The sequence below is a fragment of the Pan paniscus genome, chromosome 21, assembly GCF_029289425.2.
Source record: "Pan paniscus chromosome 21, NHGRI_mPanPan1-v2.0_pri, whole genome shotgun sequence".
Classification (NCBI taxonomy): domain Eukaryota; kingdom Metazoa; phylum Chordata; class Mammalia; order Primates; family Hominidae; genus Pan; species Pan paniscus.
In genome coordinates this window covers 2,345,458-2,367,207 of record NC_073270.2, presented here as the reverse complement: position 1 = coordinate 2,367,207, position 21,750 = coordinate 2,345,458, and the positions used below count along the sequence as shown (strand labels likewise).

Sequence of the window (21,750 nt, the reverse complement as noted above, 5' to 3'; positions counted from 1 at the left end):
TGGAGGCTGCAGTGAACCATGATTGCACCACAGCACTATGGCCTGGGTGACAGAGCGAAATGCTGTCTCAAAAGAAGAGTGACCACTGTAGAGCTAATAACTTGGCCCTGCCCTCAAGGAACTTAGGGTCTAACTAGTAGCCTAAAAGGTACACATGAATACAAGATGATGATTATTAAAGAATGCAACACGAGCGTCTGATCCAGAGTCAGAGGCGGGAGAGGCCACATGGATGTGGGGGATCCCAGAGGCTTCCTGGAGGAGCTCAGTGGTGGATGTGGCTAGGTGGGTGGGGGCAGGAGAAGGTGTTCCAGGGGCAGCGGCAGGACAGGCAAAGGTATGGAGTCAGGGCAGGTAGGAAGTGGGTGTGCGGCGGGGCAGGAATGGTGGGGCTCCCAGTCCAGCTGAGGCAGAGGTGCTGGGGGAGTGCTGAGGAGGTAATAAAGGGAGTGGGCTGTGGAGGTCTCTATGTCAGCCCTGGGAGTTTAGTCCAGACCCTGAAGCAGGAGGGAGCCACTGAAGAGTTCGAGCAAGGGCATGCCCAGTGAAAGATATTTCCAGGTGGCTGGAAGTCAGTGATGGGTGGCAACTATCCAAAGAGGGAATAGAAAGAGAGTCCCTGTAGGTATTAAATAGGTGGGAGTTAGGGGACCTGGGCTCCATGCTGACATGCTGGGACCACAGGCAAGCCCCTTACCTGGAAGGGCCTGCTTCCTCCTCCCTCTTCTATAAAGGCCCTTTCAGGTCATGACTGAATGAAGTGAGGTGGGGGAGGAGTGGCTTGGTTTAGTTAGGATCTCTATTTTCCACTTTGCTTTGGCCTTGGACACCTGACCTAAGGTGGGTCCATCACCCACGTTACCTCAGCTTCAGGCCCACACAGCTTACTCTGAGGTTGCCCCACACCTCAGCTTTCTGAAACAGCGTGTCCCATAGAAGAGAAGACATGGCCTTGGCCCACTTTCCAGCTAACTTGAGAGAGAAACTTTGCCTCTGTGCCTCAGTTTCCCCACCTGGAGGAATGGTGTGAGTCACACCTACTCTGCAGGGATGGCACGAGAAGCCATTGAGATAATGCCTTTAAAGTGCCAGGGGTAGAATCTCTGTGCTCTCTGGGAGTAAGTGCTGAATTAGTGGCAAATGTCTTTCTTGTTATTATTCCTATTGTGTGTTTCCTGTGTGGGACTCTGGGCTGTAAGCTCTTCATTGGCAGGCACAAGATCTGACACCCAAGGCTAGTGCAACTCTGCCAGGTGGGTCATGGAGACTGTGACGTAGGCCTGCCTGGCCCAGGAAGCAGCCCAGATACTGACACACCCTGAGTGTGTACAGCGTCAATCCTCATGGGACTGCCCAGCACACGAGTCCCTCGTCCCTCCCCAGGCACCCAGTGCGACAGGCACCCTCACCCAACCAAACCCACCAGGATCTAAACTAAATTCTTCCTCCTTTTCTGTTCAAATTTATATAATTATTTTTGGAATAAGTAGTACATTTAAGCTTTTCAAAATTTAAGACACCAAAAATGTGCCATAAAAAAAAAAATCTCCACCTCAGCACACAGCTCCTTAGATCTGCTCCCAGGAGACAACCACTCTAAATTCCCGTTACAATAATCAAACTTAATTGCTTCCCCCTTACAAAAGTCATGAGCATTCAGAGCAAAAGCTAACTTAAAAAAAAAAAACCACCTTGGAACACACAAAAGTACAAACTGAAAACCTCACCCTCAACGCCGCCGCCATCCAGAGATACTCAGCATTTTAGTGTATGTCCTCCTAGACTGCTTTCAACGCACATCCACTCTACAAAAAATGAAAAGAAAATGCAAGAGGAGATTCACAATATTGATTTTTCAACATCTCACTAGAATCTCAGAAATGTTTCCTCATACCTTCTTCCTTAAATGACTTTAATAGCTCTGTGATCTTCCACAGACAATGATTTATTCAAGCAGACCACAGAGATGGGCATTTGGGATTTCTACATTTTCCTTACTAGAAGCAGCAGTGATGGATGGGCCCTGTGACTCCACTGTAACAAATTCCTAGAAGAAATGCTGGGTCACAGGATATGACCACTTTTTAATATCCTGGCCTAGACCCCTAGATACCTATCACCAACCGCCCTCTAGCCAACTGCCTCGATCAGCAAGACTAGATGTCCAACCCAAATTTAGAGCTCTTTAAGAAAAGGCCAAGAAGTCTTGGTTCACAACCTTCTGAACAGCAGCTGTGAGGGCCTTAATCCCACCTCCAAATCTAGACTAAGGCCAAAGGCCTCCTCTGGGCTGCCAACCTGCCTTGTTTACCCAGCCACAGCCCTCACCTGTGCCCATCCCAGTCCAAGGTGAGTCAGCTGAACAGGAGACAGGCACCACCCTTCCCAGAGCAGGAAGCCAGCTGAGAGACCGGGCTACGTTTCAGGGAGGGAAACAGATTCAGCAGCGGCAGCGGCTGGAGAAGGTCGTGGAGCAGCACCTGGCCTGCAGGTAAGCGCTGGGGGCCCTGACCCGATCCTGGCTGGGATTGGGATGAGTGAGACCTGCTCTCACCCTGTCCCCTTCCCTCCCTGCCCCTTCCCTTCTGGGACTTCCCAGGCAGCTTCCTTTCAAAGTGCTTCACTCCAGGCAGTCAAGTGTGAAGTGGGGTTTCTTCTTCTGATCCCAGCCCTGGGCCAAGTTTGATTAAGGGCTGAGTGATTTTCTTCACCCAGACATCATGAGGGCTCCCGATGCCTTCTGACTGCCCATGACTGTGCTCAAGGAGATGAGACCCACACTTTGCTCCTTGAAAGGCCAATTCCAGCCGAAACCAGAGGCTGCAGGCAGGCAAAAAGCCCATTTCTCCCAAGGAATCCACAGCTCAGGCCGACTTCTCTGGCCTGAGGCTGTTTCTATCAAAAAACCTTCCTGCCACAGCACTGAAACACCTGCTGGGGAACTGCGCCAGGGGCTTCACCTTTCTAAGAACTGGCTTCTTCATCTGGAGACTGAAAATAGCCCACAAAGTCAGGAGAATGGAATGACATACTGGACACAGGAGCCAGTGCATGCCCTCCTCAGCAGGGTCTCAGAAAATGGGGCAGAAAACGAGCCTGGTATGGGCTGGGCGGGCACTGGACAGGCAGCTTCACGTACAGTGGCCCAAGCTCATGACAATTCCACCACCATCACTTCCCACCTGGGCTCCTGCTCCCACTCCTGCCCTGTAGCCCATCCTCCAAACATCAGCCAGAGGAGGCCTGTCAAAATAACCCTTGGACCTTGGCACTCTGCTGCTACAAATCCCCCAGTGGCTCCCATCTCACTACAGTAAACGCCAAAGTCCTCACCATGACCTCCAGGCCCTCCAGGATCTGGCCCCTCTCACTTCTCCAGCTTCCTCCCCACTACTCCTCCTTGCTCCCTCTCTGCACAACTGGCTTCTCACTGGCAGATGTCCTCCAAACACAACACCAACTCCCACCTGAGAGGCTCTGCAATGGCCGTGCCCACCCCATTAGGCCTTTCCTCAAATGTCACCCCACCCAGCCAGCAAGGCTTCTGAACCTCCTGACATGACCCTCCATCCTGCTCTTTCTCTCCAGTGCCTCCCACCATCTAACACAGCACACAGAGTCACAGAGCCTATTTATCCAGCTCTTCCCCCAAAGAAAGTACATTTGGGGACCAAGTCTTCTTTCCTTCACTGCTGATACCTAGAACAGTACTCAGACTTAGCAGGTGCTGAGTAAGTAAGCGCTGAAACAATGAATAAACAGCTACCTTTTACTGAATGCCTATTATGTGCCAGGTGCTGTGCTAAATGCTTTCCGTAGACACCTTATCTCTTTTTAAAAATCTTTCAGTCTCCAGACAACTGTGATGCAACTATTGTTATCCAGATTACAAAGGAAGAAATGACATTCAAAGGGGATTTGCCTATGCTGCGCTCTCACAAGTCAGAAGCAGTCAGTCTGAACCCTGCCCTGCCTGGGCCTGGGTTCAGGCGTGTCTGCTTGAGGAAGTCACAGCTTTTCCCCAGCAGGCAGTGCAGCACTGAGAGGAGGAACGGGGGTACATGCTGGTGGCCTAGCAACAGCTTCTTCTATTCCGACTCACCACATCCCTGGGCTAATTTGGCCTTCCAGGAGCTATTCCTCTGACACTGTAACCCACGCTTCCCTCCCGCGCACTGTCTTGTAAAGGATGGATGAGCTGTCCACAGGAACGAGTGGGAGTTCCATCACTTCAGCTCTTTGGAACAAAGTGTTCCAAAGAGTGTTCTCACTCTAAGTTCAAAGATGGGGGCTGAAGTCCCCTTGTCAGCCCTGCTGATCTCCGAAGCCCAACTATTGGTTTGTTGTGGGTGTTGTTATTGCTTATATCAAAAAGTACAGAAGCTCAGGGATGGAAATCTGGAAAGGGCTGTGGGAGAGGAAAATTCCTCTGAGAGAGAGGGGTTAGGTGGGTTCTTTTCCTTTCGGAGGAACCAATTACTTGTGGGAAGCCATCAGCACAGAACTGAGCAAACTTCCACAGTCAGATTATAGGGGCCAGGCAGCCTTTCAACCTAACTCGTTAGGGCCATGGTTTCTCTCCTTTTCCAGGCCCAGGTTATTCTTCGAAAGACTTTCTACTTATTGACTGCAAACACAGACAGGCATGGGAAGAAAGACTGTATATTTAGGATATCAGGCTTTCTCTTCTCTCTGTGCCTGCTTTTCCACTCCTTTCAGAAATAGTAATGGGATGCCTGTTGTGTGCCAGGCACTGTGCTCAGCACTGGGGGTTAACAAATGAGTGACATTTCCTGACCAGTGAGGGAGATGAGCAAACAAACACAGCACAGTGGAAATCCAACCTAGGAAATGCAGAAGGCCTTGCTCATAGTAGGTGATTAATAAACACTTGTGGAATATATGATGAAGAGGCAAATACAAGAAATGCTGTCGTCTGGAGCAGGGAGGCTTGCCAATCTCCATGGGTACATGTGGGGGAAAGCTTTAAATTGGAGGAAAAAGAGTTCACAACGAGGAAAAGAGAGAAGGCATGAATGACTCTTAAGACAGAGGGAATAGCACCTGCAAAAGCATGGAGGCATGAACTAGCAGGCTGACTTTTAGAACTCAACCTAAAGTAGTCTGGAATAAATGAACTTCATGATAAGTGTGGAGAAGAATGAGATGGTGAGAATAGAAACATTACCAGAAGTCAGGTCACAGAGATTTGAGGGCAAGAAGTAGGTATGGCTTCAGAAGGGAAAGGGAGGAGCTGAGGATAACTCCCAGATTTCTGACATAGCCCATGGGTGGATTTAGTGAGACTGCTGGGGAGGCGCAGCACAGCTGGGGAAAATCACGAGTCCAGTTTGGATAATCTGCGAGGTAAACGGGATCCAAAAGGCAACTGGACTCTCAGGCCTGGGCCTCCCTGTCCCTGGAATAGCACACTCTCTTCCCACTTGAACATCCATCCTACACGGCCCTGTCAGGGTCTTCTTCCTTCCTCCAGGAGACCTTCCTGATTGCCCTAGCCTTCCTCCTATACGCCAGATCCAACTGCCTGAGTCCCTCATAACAGGCTTTCGGTCTGATTTTGCTGTGGGAATTGATGTGCCCGGCCAAGCCAAGAACCCTTCCCTAGGCAGCAGAAGCCCAGTCACTCAGTCACTGGTGGGTGGGACGCCGGGTGAATCTGCGTAGGGTGGGGCGGGGCATTTTTAGCTCAACACTGGGTCAGAAGTCACGGCCAGACAAGAAACGGGTGAGAAAGGGGGGAGGAAGGGTGACGTCACAATTGGTAGGAAATACCTTGGGACTTGACGCTTTCGAAACCAAAGGGAGAGCAAAAGCAGCCGGGAGCGCGCGGGCCGACCTGGTTCTCCTCCCTTCCCACGGCTGCCTTAGTACAGAATCTTATAAGTCCTCCTCCTTCGGAGGCTACAAATGGTGTTCCGAGGCCAGGGTAGTTTAAAGCTCGATTTCACCCGCGCAGCCTCCAATCCGGTAAAGAGGGGCCGCGGAGCCCGACCAAGTCTTCCTATCCCTTACTCTGCTGCTTTACCTGATCTATTTTTGTGGATGCCGGCGCCAGCTACGGGCGCCCGGAGAAAGCACGAGGCCGGGTGGACTCTGGTAACGCAAGCGGCAAGGAGGCCGCCATTTTCCACTCTGCAGCCGCTAGGGATCGTGGGAGTCACCCCTCACCGCGCCCGGGCCTGGGTGGGCGAAACGCATGCGCTCTAGAAGTTGCTGGGTCGCTTGGCGGTGTTTCTGCGCAGGCGCCGTAGCCCATAGCAACCGCCGTAACCTGTAGCAACCGGAAGATGTCGCTTCCGGCTGGTTTGGGGCTAAGAAAGGGGTTATAGTCATTTCGAGATCATGGAACGATGTGACAGATGGGAAACTGAGGCTGGGGTGGAGGCAGGCCCTAGGGACCGTTGCGTTGGACCTCGCTCCTGTGGCGCGGTGGATGGAGTTTGTGGCTTGTGGCTCCTATTTCCCAAAGCAGGAAATTGAGGCAGAGGGAAGGGACAGGTTCGTCCTGAGGTTGCAGCCCAGGTGATGGTTCCCCGGGTAAAAAAATCAATATGATGCCCTTTCTTTATAAGGAGAAGGCAGGGAAATGAAAGTAATTTCTAATAAAAGTATATGCATTTCACTTTGTAAAAGCTGAGGCTGGCTTACACCCGATCATGCTTGTACCCAACTTAGGAATCAGCTTAGGTTTCCTAGAAGACAATATTCAGCTGAATTTTGCCAACAGTTTATATCTGACGTCTTGGGTCAAAGGCTAAATATATTTATATAAAAGCGCGGAGTCACTGTAACAGCTACACATGTACACAGACGTGGGCATGCTGTTCGGGTGACTCACCCGTGGTGAGCAGGGTGGGCAGCGATTTTCCAGAATGGTGATCAAAGTGTAACTCCCCACAACCAACCTGATATATGCATTTCCAGACAATCTAGTGTGTACTAAAACTAGGGAAAAATTCATTGTGATTGTATGTACAACCAATTATAACGGATTTTTGGCTTACTTGAAAGTTTGGCAGGATATCTGAAAGTTGTGCGGGACAGGACCATTTGTTATGGTGACTGTAATGGACTGTCCCATCCATTACAGGAGTTTCATATCCCTGCCACCCCCCCCCCAGACAGGGATATGACTGTCCCCTCAGTCTCGTGACACCCAAAAATGCCCACATAAATTTCCAATCTGTTCCTTGGAAAACCACTGATTTATTCAGTCAAATAATTTTTGCTAGCATATGTGTGCTGGGCAGTGCCGTGGCGGGGAAGGATCGTGTGTGAACGGGACAGAGCTCCTGCCCTTATGAGTGAGGTCCAGTGTAAGAAAATAGCCAGATATTAATCACATAATTTGATAAATAGCTTGGCAACAGGGGCAGTACAGGTCAGGGGTGGAATACACGGGAAGACCTAGCCAGGCAGCCTGGGTATCATGCAGTCTGGAAAAGCCAAGCAGAGAAGTAGCATCTGAACTGAGCCTCGAAGGAGCATCACACCAAGGAGGATGATGTGCACAGCAGAGGGACCAGCATGTCTGGCACACAGTGGACACTCAAATGTTTTGAATGATTGAACGAAACACAGCATGTTCGCTGGCAGGGAACCATTCCCCATTATATTGTGAGCTGCTACAAGGCAGGGGATACAGTATGCCTTTCCTATCCCCAGGTTTCACATCCATGGATCCAACCAACTGTAGACAGAAAATATTTAAAAAATAAAAATTAAAAAAAACAACAAAAATTCAAATAAAAATAAAGTATAACTTTGTTTAGCATTTACATTGCATTAGGTATTGTAAGTAATCTAGAGATGATTTAAAGTATACAGAAGAATGTGCATAAGTTATATGCAAATATTATGCCACTTTATGTAAGGGACATAAGCATCTGTGGATGTTGGTATCCGAGGGATGGGGAGTGAGGGGCATTGTCCTGGAACCTAGCCCAAGGAACGACTGTACCTGTTTTCTCACTTCCCCACATCCCAGCACTAAGATGGGATCCAGAGAAGGTGGCAGTGGTGAAAGGATCTCAGACACAGAAAAAGTGTTATGTGATCTGGCCCGGGAGTGATTTCCAGGAAATGGATCTCTGACTCCCTGCTCTCCCAGGGGACAGCTGACAAAAATATAAGTGCTCTACTGGTTAAATGTTAGGAAAATCAGGGCAGGAGTGGCTGCTTCTTTTCGCATCTGCTGTTCATGCGTGGTCCTGGTGGCAGGTCACGTTTTGGCAGATGATAGCTGCTGAGGACTGTCCCAAGATTAAAAATCTCATAGTGTGTGTACACAGTGGGGAAGGCTATAAGCAAAGGGGTCTCTTCCCCCATGTGGTCTAAAGGAAGTCAGAGCCAGACTCCCTCCCCTCCTAGGAAATTCCTGTCCTGTTGGGATGGTCATTTCTACCCCAAAGGCCAGGCTAGGGCAAGGGTCTGGAACTGGCTGCCTCCAGGAACCAAGCAGGCAACGTAAATCAGTGAAGGGCTGATGGGTACTTGGGGAAACAGGAAAGCACGTACAGCCCCATTTACGAGGTAGGCTGTGACTCAGCCGGGCTGAGTGTTGCCATGCACTATTCCAGCTCTTGCCTTGCCAAATGTTTATATTTTTTTCAATCCAAGTAAGAAGTGATGAATTTTGTGTTTCCAGATTTTTAAATATTGGCACTAATTCAGATTTTAAAAACAAAAGGCTGGGCATAGTGGCTCAGGCCTGTAATCCCAACACTTTGGGGGACCGAAGCGGGCAAATTGCTTGAGCCCAGGAGTTCAAGACCAGCCTGGGCAACATGCTGAAACCCTGTCTCTACAAAAAATACAAAAATTAACCAGGTGTGGTGGCATGCACCTATATCCCAGCTACTTGGGAAGCTGAGGTGGGAGGATGGCTTGAGCCCAGGAGTTGGAGATTGCAGTGAGCCAAGATCACGCCACTGTACTCCAGCTTTGGCAACAGAGTGAGACTCTGTCTCAAAATAATAATAATAATAAAACAGGACTGTGAGAGGCACATTTGGGACTTCTGGTCCTTGTTTCATCCAGGAAGGTGGGTGTTCTTAGGATACTAGAGCTTTACTTTACAAGGAGAAAAGTGGAAGCCCAGGTAGAATGTGTTGCTTCTGGCAATATTATTGAGCTAGCCTCTATGCTAGGGGTTAGAGGCTTCACAGCAAATGAGAAGCCCCTGTTCCTGCCATCTTGGAACTCCTAAGGAGGTAGACAGACAAGTAAAGAGGCAACCACAAGAGTGGTGAATACTCAACAGGAGTAGGACATGGAGCAGGGGCTAGGGGGAGCACAAATCAAAGCAGGCTTCCTGTAAGAGGAGCTCCCTGATCTGAGACTTGAAAATTATTAGGAGTTGGCCAAGCAAGGAGCAGGGAGAGGAGGGGTATTCCAGGTAGAAGGAATAACACATCCAAAACAGACAGGAGGGAATCACATGCAAGGACGTGGAAGTAGCTCATTGTGGCTGGAGCTGAAAGTAGCAGCTGAAAGGACGTAAGGCAAGAAATGAAGCTGGAGAGGTAGACAAGGGTTGCAAACAAATATCTATTGGGACTTGGCACCAGTGAGTACAATGGTCTGGGTGTAACAGCCAATAGAGGATGGTGGACTGGGTCACCCTGGAGTCTGCTGCTACTCAATTGTAGCTACTCTGCTATAGCCTAGGGTTGCCAAAGCTTCCTGTTTTTTGGGAGCAGTGGGAAATTCGATTATTAAATCCAGTACCTTGAGCTTTGTGTTTAAGCTGCTAATCTGAACGTTTACAGTACTCCACAAGGTCAAATAAAATCTATTTCCATCTGGCCCTGGGCTCACCAGTTCCAATCTCTGGTGGAATCGTGAAGGCCCTGTGAGCCACTTTAAGGAGAGTACATTCCCAAGGCAGGGAAGCCACTGGCGGGCTTTCAGCCAGGGCATGACATCCCAAGTGTGTACACAAAGGGCCTGGTGGCTGCTGTCTGGAGAGCAGCAGGAGGGCAGGAGGGGAGGCAGCAGTGTGTTTGGAGGGTGTTATGGCACCTGGAGAGGGCCAGGGAGATGATGGGGACCTGCACAACACGGGATGTGGGAGGGATGGGATTTGATGACAGACAAGAAGGGATAGTGGGGGCGGGGCCAAGGATGACACAGGGGTCAAGGCAGCAGGTGCAGAGGGAGGAGAAGGAGCAGTGATGGATGAGGATGTCCTCGGCGCGCCTGTGGCCACTCAGGGAGGTGCCCAGCGGATCTGATCCTGGGAAGCCTGGAGTCACATCACTCAGGCACAGGACCCTCAGTTTCCTGTGCCACCAGCGGGCATTCCTTTATCATGTGTACCTATCACATGTGAGTTCAGTGGGGCGAATAGGACATACCTTTACCCCTCAGAACTGCAGTCAGGACAAGTGGTGAGTTCAAGCAAGAGGCTGGCCCGGTGCTGTCCCGGAGCTGTCCCGGAGGGCAGGGTCCTGGATGGGAGGGGCAGTGACCGTATTGCCTGGGAGCCAGGGGAGGCGTGTCCCACAGGAACTGAGGGTGACAAGGAGGTTGGGCAGGGGCTCCAGTTGGAGTGGACTGCCTCGGCGAAGCCTGGAGGTGTGACAGAGCCAGTGGTTAGTGAGTAAAGGGAAGGAACCCAGAAAGGCAGACTGCTCCTTCCCCACATTTCGTCAGGAAGGGAATAAAACATTTCTTGAGAGGTCATCATTCCTTTCACTTTCTCTGGGCACCTTGCTCAGAGGTCCTGCTGATTCTCCCTGGGACAATGAGAAGGTGTTTAGTAAATAAGTGCTCATGGTGCCTCTCCACCCCCCATTCCCTCCTCCCTCTGGAGCAGTGCCCTGTTGAGTGTCTAAGTTCTGCTACAGTTTGTGTGAGAGTCTTTATAAACTTCCTACTGGTCTTACTTCATTGTGGCCAAGATTAAAAGTTGACAGTGAGGCTGGAGATGAGTGGAATACAGTAGAGTTCAAATATCGACAGGGGATTAGGGGTGGACTTCGGGGAGGCATTCTAAGTGCCCTGCTGCCTTTCTGTTTGAATATTAAGTTCCAACCCGCTTGCTGTTGCGGATGTCTGTGCCTCCTTTCAAGGGGGCATCAGCTGCATCCTTATCCTTCCCCACCCTCTGCACTCTGCAGGGTGTTCCGAGAATCAGCCATGTCATCCCTGTACCCATCTCTAGAGGACCTAAAAGTGGACCAAGCCATTCAGGTAAGTCGCCAGGCCCCATTGGCCTGGATTCCCTGAAGGGGACCTTGGGGATTACCCTGGAAGGTGCTGGGTATTGGGGCCACTTGGAGATTCCCGTAGGCCTCAGGGCATGTAGGTGTCCACTGCAGGGCCTGCTGGGCAGAGAAGACATCCAGGGGGCAATGCCAATGGCGTTACAGCAAGAATAGAAAAGAGCAAGCAGCGCACGCATGCCTCTCTCATGCCTGCTCTGTCCTGCCCAGGCCCAGCTCTCCCTCCCTCCAGGATGGGCGGGCTCCATGCTCTAAGGCAGGCTTTCAGAGGAAACAAGACTAGTGGGCATAGGCATTGGTCTGCTCAGCCCCCAGAAGCCCCCTTCCTCCTCCATCCCAGCACTCTGTGGTTCCAGTGGGTTTTGAGAAATGGAGACTTTTCAGCTGAGAACTTGATTGGGAGATGGGCCTTGATGTTCTGCCTGTTGCAGGCAGTAAATGGGTTGTGACATAGGGTGGGTCACAGTCCCCCAGAACTTCCTCCCAGGAAAAGACACATCTGCGGAGGCCACGTTTACGTGATCTTGAGCCCTGAGGGTTGGTGCACACTCCCCCCACACCCCGGGCCCACTCACACCCCTAATGCCCAGACCCTGGCCTCATGGAGCTCCAGGCTCTGGGGTTCCTGGGGTCCTGGCCACAGCTGACCAGTGCTCCCTGCTCCTCCCCAGGCCCAGGTCAGAGCCTCACCCAAGATGCCAGCACTGCCAGTCCAGGCAGCAGCCATTTCCCCACCACCAGGTGAGTGGGCTGGGATGAGGGGCTCCTGGGTGCCAAGTCCTTTCAGGGAAGAGGTCGTCAGGGTAGCTTGGCAATGCCAAAGGTATGGGAGGCTCCAGGGTTAAGGACTGTACATGGTGGGAAGAGAGGACCAGGCTTCCAGTTGCCACCCACCTCTTACTGCCTGGGTGACCTGGGCTGAGTCACCTCACCTCCCAGAGCCTGTGCCCATATTGTTCCCCTCCCTCCTTGACTGCCTGGTGAACCCCTGTTTATCCTTCCAAACCCAGCTCAAGTTAGGGAAGCTATGGCTTCTCTGATGCCCCCAGCAAGGCTGCCTTGAGGATGTGATATCATTTGTGGGGCCTCTGTCTATATAAACGATTTGAGTCACCTCAAATCAGCATTTCAGCACCATTCTGGTGATCCAATCTCATGTGACCCCGGGAATGAAATACCACACTTGTCGGACTTCCTTGCTGGAACTATGGCTGGCCTGGTGTGGGGGCAGGTGGGGGAGAAGTGGAAGGCAGATAGCGGCTCAAAGAGAGAAGGGGCCAGAACCCCACTTGCCTTATTCAGCTTAGGCTTCCATAACAAAATACCATAGGCTGGATGACTTCAACAGCAGAAATGTATATTCCCACAGCTCTGGAGGCTGGAAGCCCAAGATCAAGGTTCTGGCCAATTCAGTTTCTGGTGAGGCCTCCCTTCCTGGCTTGCAGATGGCCACCCTCTGGCTGAGTCCTTACATGGCGTTTCCTCAGTGCACTTGCTTAAAAGAGAGAGAGAAAACGAGAACACGAGAGAGATACAGCATGAGAGCGCATGCATGAGCCCTCTGTTGTCTCTTCTTGCTATAGGGACACAAATCCTTATAAGAAGGGATTAGGACCCTGCCAGTCCTGGTGGGAACCATTCGCTGAGGGATGCAGAGGTTTCTGGGTGTCAAATAAAGTCAGTGGAGTTGAATAGCAAAGTGGTGCATGAGGACTCGGTGTCCCACCCTGCACCTGGGCCCTCCGAGGAGCGCTCATCAGTGAGTGTTCCTGGGGATACCCCGCAGTCTTGGAAATAAACACCATTCCCAGGCTCCATTTCTTAATAAAAATGAGCAGCCACAGGGGAGCCAGGCAGGCATAGGGAAGCACATGTCCTCTAATGACACATTTATTCTTCCTTCTTTCCCTATCAGTTTTGTACCCAAACTTGGCAGAACTGGAAAATTATATGGGTCTTTCCCTCTCCAGCCAAGAAGTCCAGCAGAGCCTGCTTCAGATTCCAGAGGGTGACAGTGTATGTATTTGGCTTCTGCCTGCTGCGGGCGCAGAACCTCCCAATCCTCCCTTTTTCCTGGTCTTGCCATTTCAACAGACCTTCTTTCTCTCTGTGCTCGGACCTCCCCTCTCGCCAGCACTCTGCTGGCTCTGTTTCTTGATGGCACCGTTCATTTTGAGGCTTCATGAAAACCACTGTGGGCTTTCATGGTTTCAGATCTTCCCACAAGCCTTGGGGATGGAGAACCAGGGCTTGCCCTTTGACCTTGGGCCTGAGCTGGATGAGAAGGGAGGTCATTAAGCCCAGCGTGAACCTGGGGGCATCAAAAGCAGGGCTGCCTGCATGGATAAACAGAGCCGAGAGGGCAGGAGCTTGTCACCCAACTCTGGTCCCCAAATTAAACAACAAGGATCAATTCCTGCTTTCCATGGCTTCGGGGAGCAAAAGACACCATCACAGAAATATATGCCACTGAAAACATATTTACCTGTAGAACCAGTCCCCGCCTAAGCCCCTTACCAGTTAGCTCTAGCATCCCTGCGTCCCACCTGTCAGTCTTCCTGCCAGGCTCGTCCTGAGCCGATGAAACTGAAAGTACAAACTGCAAAGTTGTCTAAGGCTGGGGAATTTCATGAAGTTCATGGATATGATGATAGAGAACTGTCACAGACACATACAAAGCCACTGCCAAAACGAGGATCTGACAGGAGGAAATCCACAAGGATGAGGCCATGTGGGACCCTGAGAAGAATTGATGGCACCCTGGGGTGTTTCTCCACAGTGGCCCCCTTCATGGTCGTGCTGTGAAAGGCAGACATGAAGCAAAGAAGGTCCTTCTGTAGGCAGCCCCACTGTCATCACTCTTTGTTCCTATAATTAAGACATAAATGCATTCAACCGTAATTTTGATAAAATATAAGATGATAAATACATTTTTATAATTTAAAATTTTATATGTCTTTTAACTTTTTATTGTTAAACAGTAGATTCCCAGGAAGAGGCAAAGTGAGTACAGAGAAGTTGTTAGTACCCTTCACCCAGTTTCCTCAATGCTTATGTTTTCCATAGCTATAGTACACTATCAAAACCAGGAGTCTTAGGTGGGTACAGTGTGTCTCTAGTTCTATGTCATTTCATCAGTGTGTAGATTCATGTAACCAGTACCGCAATCCATACAGAACTAGTTCATCACCACAACCACCTCCCTCCCAGGCTGCTTCTGTATAGTTATGCCTGCCTGCTTGCCACCCTCCCTAACCCCTGGCATCCAGCCCTCTGTTTTCCATCTCTATAATTTTGTCATTTCAGAATGTTACATAAGTGGAATCGTACAGTATGTGACCATTTGAGGTTGGCTTTTTTCACTCAGCACAATACCCTCTAGATCCATCCAGGCTGTTGTGTGTGTCAATAATAGTTCATTCCTTCTTACTGCTGAGTAGTATTCCATGATGTGAATGTACCAGGGTTTGTTTAACCTGTTGAAGAATAGCTAAGTTGTTCCCAGTTTTTGGTGGTTATAAACAAAGTTATTCTTATACAGGTTTTTGTATAGACATACGTTTTCATTTCTCTAGGATAAATGCCCAAAGTGCAATTGCTAGGCTGTATGACAAATGTATGTTTAAGTTTTTTAAAGAAACTGCCACCAGGTGTGGTGGTGCATGTCTGTAATCCCAGTACTTTGGGAAGCTGAGACAGGTGGATCACTTGAGCCCAGAAGTTCGAGACCAGCCTGGGCAGCATGGTGAAATCCTATCTCTATAAAAAAATACAAAAATTAGCCAAGTATGGTGGCTTGTGCCTGTAGCCCCAGCTACTCAGGAGGCTGAGGCAGGAGGATTGCTTGAGCCCAGGAGGTGGAAGCTGCAGTGAGCCAAGATCACAGCACTGCACTCCAGCCTGGGTGACAGAGCGAGACCCTGTCTCAAAAACAAACTGCCAAACTAGTTCCTGGAGTGGCTACACCATTTTATTTTGCCGTGAGCAATACATGAGTGCTCCAGTTTCTTCATGTCTTCACCAGAATTTGATATTATTACTATTTTATATTTTAGCCACTATGATAGGTATAGTGATGGCTCACGATGGTCTTAATTTGCATTTCCCCAGCACCTGATGATGTGGACCATCTTTCCATGTGCTTATTACCATCTGTATATTCTTTCTGGTAAAATGTTTCTGCATATATTTTACTCATTTTCTAAATGGCTTGTTTTCTTCTTCTTGTTTTTTGAGACAGGGTCTTGCTGTATTGTCCAGGCTGCAGTGCAGTGGTGCGATTACAGGTCACCGCAGCCTCCACCTCCCGGGTCAGGTGATCCTCTCACCTCAGCCTCCCGAGTAGCTGGGACCACAGGTGCACACCACCATGCCCAGCTAATTTCTTTTATTGTTGTTATTTTTATTTTTTGTAGAGACAACGTCTTGCTATGTTGGCCAGGCTGGGGCTTGTTTGTAGTGTTTTGGGAGTTCTTTATATATTCTGAAGTCCTTTGTCAGATGTGTGGTTTATATTTTCTCTCAGTCTGTAGCTTAACAGTTCTGAATTTTGATGAGGTCCAGTTTATTGATTTTTTTTTCTTTTGTGGCTCAAACTTTGTAAAGAAATATTTACCAAGCCCTAAGTCCGAAAGATTTTCTCCTTCGTGTTCTTCTAAAATGGTTATAGTTTTATGTTTTGCGTTTACATTTATGATTGAATTCGAGTTAATTTTTTTGTAAGGAGTTAGGTTTCAGTCAAAGTTCATATTTTTGCCATGGTTGCACCATTTGCTTTTTTTGTTGTTTTGTTTGTTTGTTTGTTTTGAGATGGGGTCTCACTCTGTCACCCAGGCTGGAGTGCAGTGACATGATCTTGGCTCACTGCAAGCTCCGCCTCCTGGGCTCAAGCGATCCTCCCATCTCAGCCTCCTGAGTATCTGGGACCACAGGCACGTTCCAGCACACCTGGCTAATTTTTGTATTTTTGTAGAGATGAGGTTTCACCCTGTTGCCCAGGCTGGTCTTGAACTCCTGACCTCAGCTGATCTCCCTGTGTTGTCCTCCCAAAGTGCTGAGATTACAGGCATGAGCCACTGCGCCCAGCCAACACCATTTGTTGAAAGCACTCTTGCAAAAAGCAGTTGACTTTACTCATTTGAGGCTATTTCTGGATTTTCTACTTTGTTCCACCGATACTTGTCTATCCCTTCACCAGTACCACACTGTCTTGATTATTGTAGCTATATATAATAAGTCTTGAAATTTGGTGGTGATTCCTCTCGCCATTCTTTTTGTCAGAATTGTTTTAGCTATTCTAAATTCCTTTGTCTTTTCATATAAAGTTTAGACTAACCTTCCCTGGATCTGCAAAACATCTTGTAGAGATTTTGATAGAAATGGTGTTATATCTGTATATCAATTTGGCGACAATTGACAGCTTTACTAATTCTTTCAACACGTGAATACAGAGAATCTTCCATTTATTTAGGTCTTCTTTGATATCTTTTATCAGTATTTTGTTGTTTTCAGCATACGGTTCCTGTATGTGTTTTGTTAGATTTACACGTATTTCTTTTTGTTGTTCTTATTTTTAAGTTTTATTTTGCTTTGTTTTTGTTTTTAACAGAGATGGGGGTCTTGCTTTGTTGCCCAGGCTGGTCTTGAACTCCTGGCCTCAAGTGATCCTCCGGCCTTGGTCTCCCAAAATGCTGGGATTACAGGAGTGAGCCACTGAGCAAGGCCTCTTTTTTTTTTTTTTTTGAGTGATTGTAAGTGGTATTGTATTGTATTCCTTTTCTTTTCTTTTCCTTTCTTTTCTTTTCCTTTCCTTTCCTTTCCTTTTTTTTTTTTTTGAGGTGGAGTCTTGCTCTGTCACCTAGGCTGGACTGAGCAGTGGCTCATTCTTGGCTCACTGCAACCTCCACCTCCTGGGTTCATGTAATTCTCCTGCCTCAGCCACCTGAGTAGCAGGGACTACAGGTGCTTGCCACCAGCCCAGCCAATTTTTGTATTTTTAGTAGAGAGGAGGTTTCAACAGTTGCCCAGGCTAGTCTTGAACTCCTGGGCTCAAGGGATCCATCTTCCTCGGCCTCCCAAAGTGCTGGGACTACAGGCATGAGCCACCACGCCCAGCCTGGTGTTGTATTTTAAATTTCAGTTTACATGTGTTCGTTGTTAGTATACAGAAGTACAATTGAATCTTGTATGTTAATTTTGTATCCCAGGACCTTGCTAGACTCTTTTATTTGGTCTAGGAGTTTATTTGTAGATTCTTTGGGATTTTCTAGTAGACCATCATGCCATCTATAAATAGGAACCGTTTTATTTCTTCTCTTCTGACCTGTGTGACTCCCCCTCTTTTCTTGCCTACTGTGCTGGCTAGGTCTTCCAGTACCGTCTTTAACAGTGTTGGGAGAGTGAAGTTCCTTGCCTTTTTCTGCATCATGAATTTTTATATTTTTACATTTTTCTCAAGACAAAAATCCAGTCCTTTTATCCCCTGTTGCTCACTATTTACTGTGACTTTTTCTATTTTAAGTGGGTTTTAAAGGAGTCTTTTCCTGATCCAATTTCCCTTGGAAAATGAAGGGCCTCTTCCTGTATCCTTGCCCCTTCTCTCCCCGTTCCCCTGGCGTTTTAAGGGCATGGCCTTTGACTCCCCCTAGTGGCCGCGTGGAGCCACGTCTCCTCTCGCCCCTAGGGGAGAAGCGTGGACTGGGGATGTGGTGGGACCCGGGGACGGCTCCGTCCTCCTTTCCCCATCCCCACCCCAGTGTCTCCTGAGGCACAGGGTCCCCACGGGCCGGGCTGACCCCCTGCTCCCTGGTGTCTGCAGACAGCGGTCTCGGGCCTCGGGCCCCGCCAGATGGTGGCACCGGTAACCGGGTACAGCCTGGGCGTGCGGCGAGCTGAGATCAAGCCCGGGGTGCGCGAGATCCACCTGTGCAAGGACGAGCGCGGCAAGACCGGGCTGAGGCTGCGGAAGGTGGACCAGGTAGGGCGCGGGGGCTGGGTGGGAAGAGGAGCTCGAGCTGCACCCGCTCTCCCGCCAGGCCTCAGAGCTCAGAGGTCCCGTCCACAGTAAGGAAGGTGCAGAGCGGGCCTCCTAACCCCAGCGGCCAGGCTCTTGCCCCCAGTCCCTCCTCCCCGAGACCCGGGCGGGGCTGGTGCTGGGTTGCGCAGGGCCCTCCACTGGCCTCTCCGTGGGCTTCCGTCGCTCAGAGGAGCCTCCCTTCCCCACCTGCCCTTCACTGCCCAGGGCATCTAGCTTCCAGGCGACGGTGTAGACAGCGGACGCCAGGGAAGCCCATGCCTTTGTGAATGGTACAGTGGAGTGTTTCGGAGTGCAGCCCCAGGCCAGGGTTGAAATCCTGACTCACCTGCTTCCTAACTATGAGGCCTAGAGTGTTTCCTCCCTGGTAAATCGGGTAACCTTGGTGCCCGCCATGCAGAGCTGTGTCCCTGGCACCCTGTAGGTTCCTGGAGTATCAGGAGGAAAACAACAGGTTGGAAGAGGGATCTGTGCCTAGGGTGGGCCAGGGACGCTGACTCTGGGGCCCTGCCTCCCCCAGGGGCTCTTTGTGCAGTTGGTCCAGGCCAACACCCCTGCATCCCTTGTGGGGCTGCGCTTTGGGGACCAGATCCTGCAGATTGACGGGCGTGACTGCGCCGGGTGGAGCTCGCACAAAGCCCATCAGGTGGTGAAGAAGGCATCAGGCGATAAGATTGTCATGGTGGTTCGGGACAGGTGAGTAGCCAGGCCCGGGCAGCCTCTCCGTCTCACCCCAGCCATGTCCCCAGGACAGCTCACTGTCCCTCCTGCCAGGCCGTTCCAGCGGACTGTCACCATGCACAAGGACAGCATGGGCCACGTCGGCTTCGTGATCAAGAAGGGGAAGATTGTCTCTCTGGTCAAAGGGAGTTCTGCGGCCCGCAACGGGCTCCTCACCAACCACTACGTGTGTGAGGTAGACGGGCAGAATGTTATCGGGCTGAAGGTAGGCTGGTGGCCGCGCCAGGGAGGGACTGCCGGGTGGTGGGAGGGCTCAGGTCTTTGGGCAGCTTGCTTACCCCACCTGAGCCTCAGCATCCTCTTCCTAAGGTTGCTGTGGGGGTTCAGTAAGATGGTGTTCGTAGGGCTGGGTGCGGTGACTCACGTCTGTAATCCCAGTGCTTTGAGAGGCCAAAGCAGGAGGATCACTTACGTCCAGGAGCACGAGACCAGCCTGGGCAATGTGAAACCCTCTTTCCACAAAAAAACTAAAAAATTAGCCAAGCGTGGTGGTGCACACCTGTAGTCCTAGCTACTCAGGAGGCTGAGGTGGGAGGACTATTTGAGCCTGGGAGGTCAAGGATGCAGTGAGCTATGATCATGCCACTGCACTCCAGCCTGGGCAACAGAGAGAGACCCTGTCTCCAAAAAAAAAAGACAGTGTACCTAGAGCTCTGAGCACAGTGCCAGGCACATAGCAGGTGCTTAATAAATAATAGCTATTGCTGGCTGCATGGACACCTCCTTGCTCTCTATGGCACTTTTTTTGGTATAGTGGATCATGTTCAGTAGTTTAGGAATGTTTTAGAAAATCGTTATTCAGAAATCCATAGGGTTGTGAGGCTCTTCAGAACTGGGTTTGTCCCAGCCAGCCACACTTCTTGAGATCGTTTGTCTTTTCAAAGTTTATTTCCACCTGTGGCCATCACTAGTCCTGTCTAGCACATCTTCTCACATTTATTTTCGAACAACCAAGAAAACACAAAACCAGATAACATACATGTGTAAAGTAAAGGTCAATAGGCTCTGAGTGAGGGCCAGAGGCTCTTCTATGGCCACAATGTTAGTGTTTGGACCACCTGGCACGCTTTGCATAGAGACTTTTAATTTCTTGTTCTTCCCACGATCTAAGTGGTGTTTGCAGGCCCATCTCTTTTTATCAAACAAGCAAATGTAAGAGGATGTAAGAGGAGGAGGACCCTTATGGCCCTGGCGGCAGCAGGAGCCAGAGGGTGGATGGGTACGCCTAATACCTCCCACAGGATGGGGAGGTATTTATGCTTTGAGGCCAGAACCCAAATGTGACTGTGGGCTTGGTGAGTCTCTGGGAGCCCTTGGAAGGGGGAGGAGAATCGCATTGATGAGGCCCTGTTATGCGTCAGGCTCACACTGCTGGCCTTCAAGCTGAGGGTGGGAAGAGGCATGCTCATTTGACCAAGGAGATCCTCAGGTGGGAGACCCATGTTCTCACTCAAGCAAGACCTTACCTGGGAGTCTGCTGGGACCCTCATCTGACAGGCTCGGGGTCCGAGGCAGCCCTGCCCTGCAGTCAGCCATCAGTGGTGTCCTCTAGCAGTGGCCATGCTGATCCCTCCACTGAGGGGCCTGTAGAGTTGCCCCTGGTCCCCAATCCTTAGGGTGATCGCTTACTTGCCTCCTCCCTAGGACAAAAAGATCATGGAGATTCTGGCCACGGCTGGGAACGTTGTCACCCTGACCATCATCCCCAGTGTGATCTACGAGCACATGGTCAAAAAGTAAGGCTGCACCCCTCCTCACCCCTCCTCACCCCTCCTCTGCCATCCCCCTCACCTCCCGGCCTCCCAGGTGCACCTGGCTCAGCCACCTCCACTTTCTCAGTGCTGACACAGGGCACAGACTCAGCCAGCTCTATCCTCCCTTCCCCTCCCTCCAAGGTAGCTTGTGGCTTCTGGCGATTCGAACGTCTTAGATCTGAGAGTGAAGGCCCACATGGGATGCACTGGCTCAGAAGGGGGTGGAGGTTGCTGGAGGGTGGAGAGAAGGAGCTGCCAACTTGGTCACTGTTGTTGCTGTATCAGGTTGTCTCCAGTCCTGCTCCACCGCACCATGGACCACTCCATCCCAGATGCCTGAAGCCACTGGAGGGCAGGGCAGGCCGGGGGGGGGGGCTTCCCGCCCTCTTGCAGCAAAGGGCAACCACCCTCGGATGATGATGGGTTGCAGCCGGCCTGCTGCTTAAGGTGGAGGCTGCCATGAGGGGGGCGTGTCCAGGAAGGTGACCATGGGATGGCTTATACACACAGTCCTCCTTGGAGCCTCAGACTCCAAGCTGGGCTGAGGCTCAGGCAGGGCCCACAGGCAGCCGATTCTCTTGTGCTGATTTAAATGCTGGACACGGAGGCAGGCTGTTTAAACACTGCTTAAAGTCGCAACTGGGCCCCTTTCAAGAAATTTTGCTCTACCAGGAAAACAGTTACACATTTTAAGAGAACAGAGCTACGTTCTTTGTGAGAGCTTTTTCCTTGCCTCGACTTGCTCTTTGTCACAGACTGCATAAGTTGTCAGCCTTGACTACCTTTTGAATAAAGATTTGATTTTAAACAAAACCCTGTCCGCAAAGGTAATTGATTCCCCCAAAACTATCGAAAATAAAATAAAAAGGTAATTGAAAATTCTGGAATCCTTGGTCCCCTGACGTGCCAGGGCTGGTTTCCTCTTAAACCATGGTGAGGCCAGGGCCTTTTCTACGCGTGGCCTCTGAGAGCC

The 21,750-nt window shown here is 50.3% G+C and overlaps 1 protein-coding gene and 1 long non-coding RNA gene across 5 annotated transcripts in view; one reads left to right on the top strand and one right to left on the bottom strand.

The window, feature by feature from the left end:
• The window catches only part of LOC103786560 (uncharacterized), a 53,711-nt gene extending 47,448 nt beyond the window's left edge, over positions 1 to 6,263 (bottom strand). Inside the window, exons 1-2 of one of the 2 annotated variants that reach the window (XR_001337526.4) lie at positions 6,047 to 6,263; positions 1,728 to 1,805 (exon numbers count right to left, since the gene is read on the bottom strand). This is a non-coding gene — a long non-coding RNA (uncharacterized LOC103786560). The remainder of the gene's footprint in view (positions 1 to 1,727; positions 1,806 to 6,046) is intronic. The other variant, XR_008622256.2, reaches the window with a different exon arrangement.
• SDCBP2 (syndecan binding protein 2) lies at positions 1,801 to 21,590 on the top strand. 3 transcript variants are annotated; one of them, XM_003821261.5, is made up of 9 exons: positions 1,801 to 2,491; positions 11,145 to 11,217; positions 11,921 to 11,990; positions 13,165 to 13,265; positions 18,067 to 18,225; positions 18,803 to 18,978; positions 19,057 to 19,228; positions 20,668 to 20,759; positions 21,063 to 21,590. In XM_003821261.5, exons 2-9 carry the CDS (start codon positions 11,164 to 11,166, stop codon positions 21,115 to 21,117), a joined length of 879 nt encoding a protein of 292 aa, XP_003821309.1. In that variant the 5' UTR covers positions 1,801 to 2,491; positions 11,145 to 11,163; the 3' UTR covers positions 21,118 to 21,590. The 3 variants fall into 3 exon arrangements, with proteins under 3 accessions (XP_003821309.1, XP_003821310.1, XP_054960696.1); XM_003821262.5 differs by lacking the exon at positions 1,801 to 2,491 and adding an exon at positions 5,680 to 5,746; XM_055104721.2 differs by lacking the exons at positions 1,801 to 2,491; positions 11,145 to 11,217; positions 11,921 to 11,990; positions 13,165 to 13,265 and adding an exon at positions 15,589 to 15,606.
• Positions 21,591 to 21,750: the final 160 nt, after the last annotated feature.

Excerpts from the sequence above, each read along its gene's own strand:
- SDCBP2 (XM_003821261.5), top strand. The coding sequence starts at position 11,164 with ATGTCATCCCTGTACCCATCTCTAGAGGACCTAAAAGTGGACCAAGCC. Across the intron at positions 13,266-18,066 it reads AGATTCCAGAGGGTGACAGT|ACAGCGGTCTCGGGCCTCGG; the intron begins GTATGTATTTGG and ends TGGTGTCTGCAG. Across the intron at positions 20,760-21,062 it reads TACGAGCACATGGTCAAAAA|GTTGTCTCCAGTCCTGCTCC; the intron begins GTAAGGCTGCAC and ends TTGCTGTATCAG.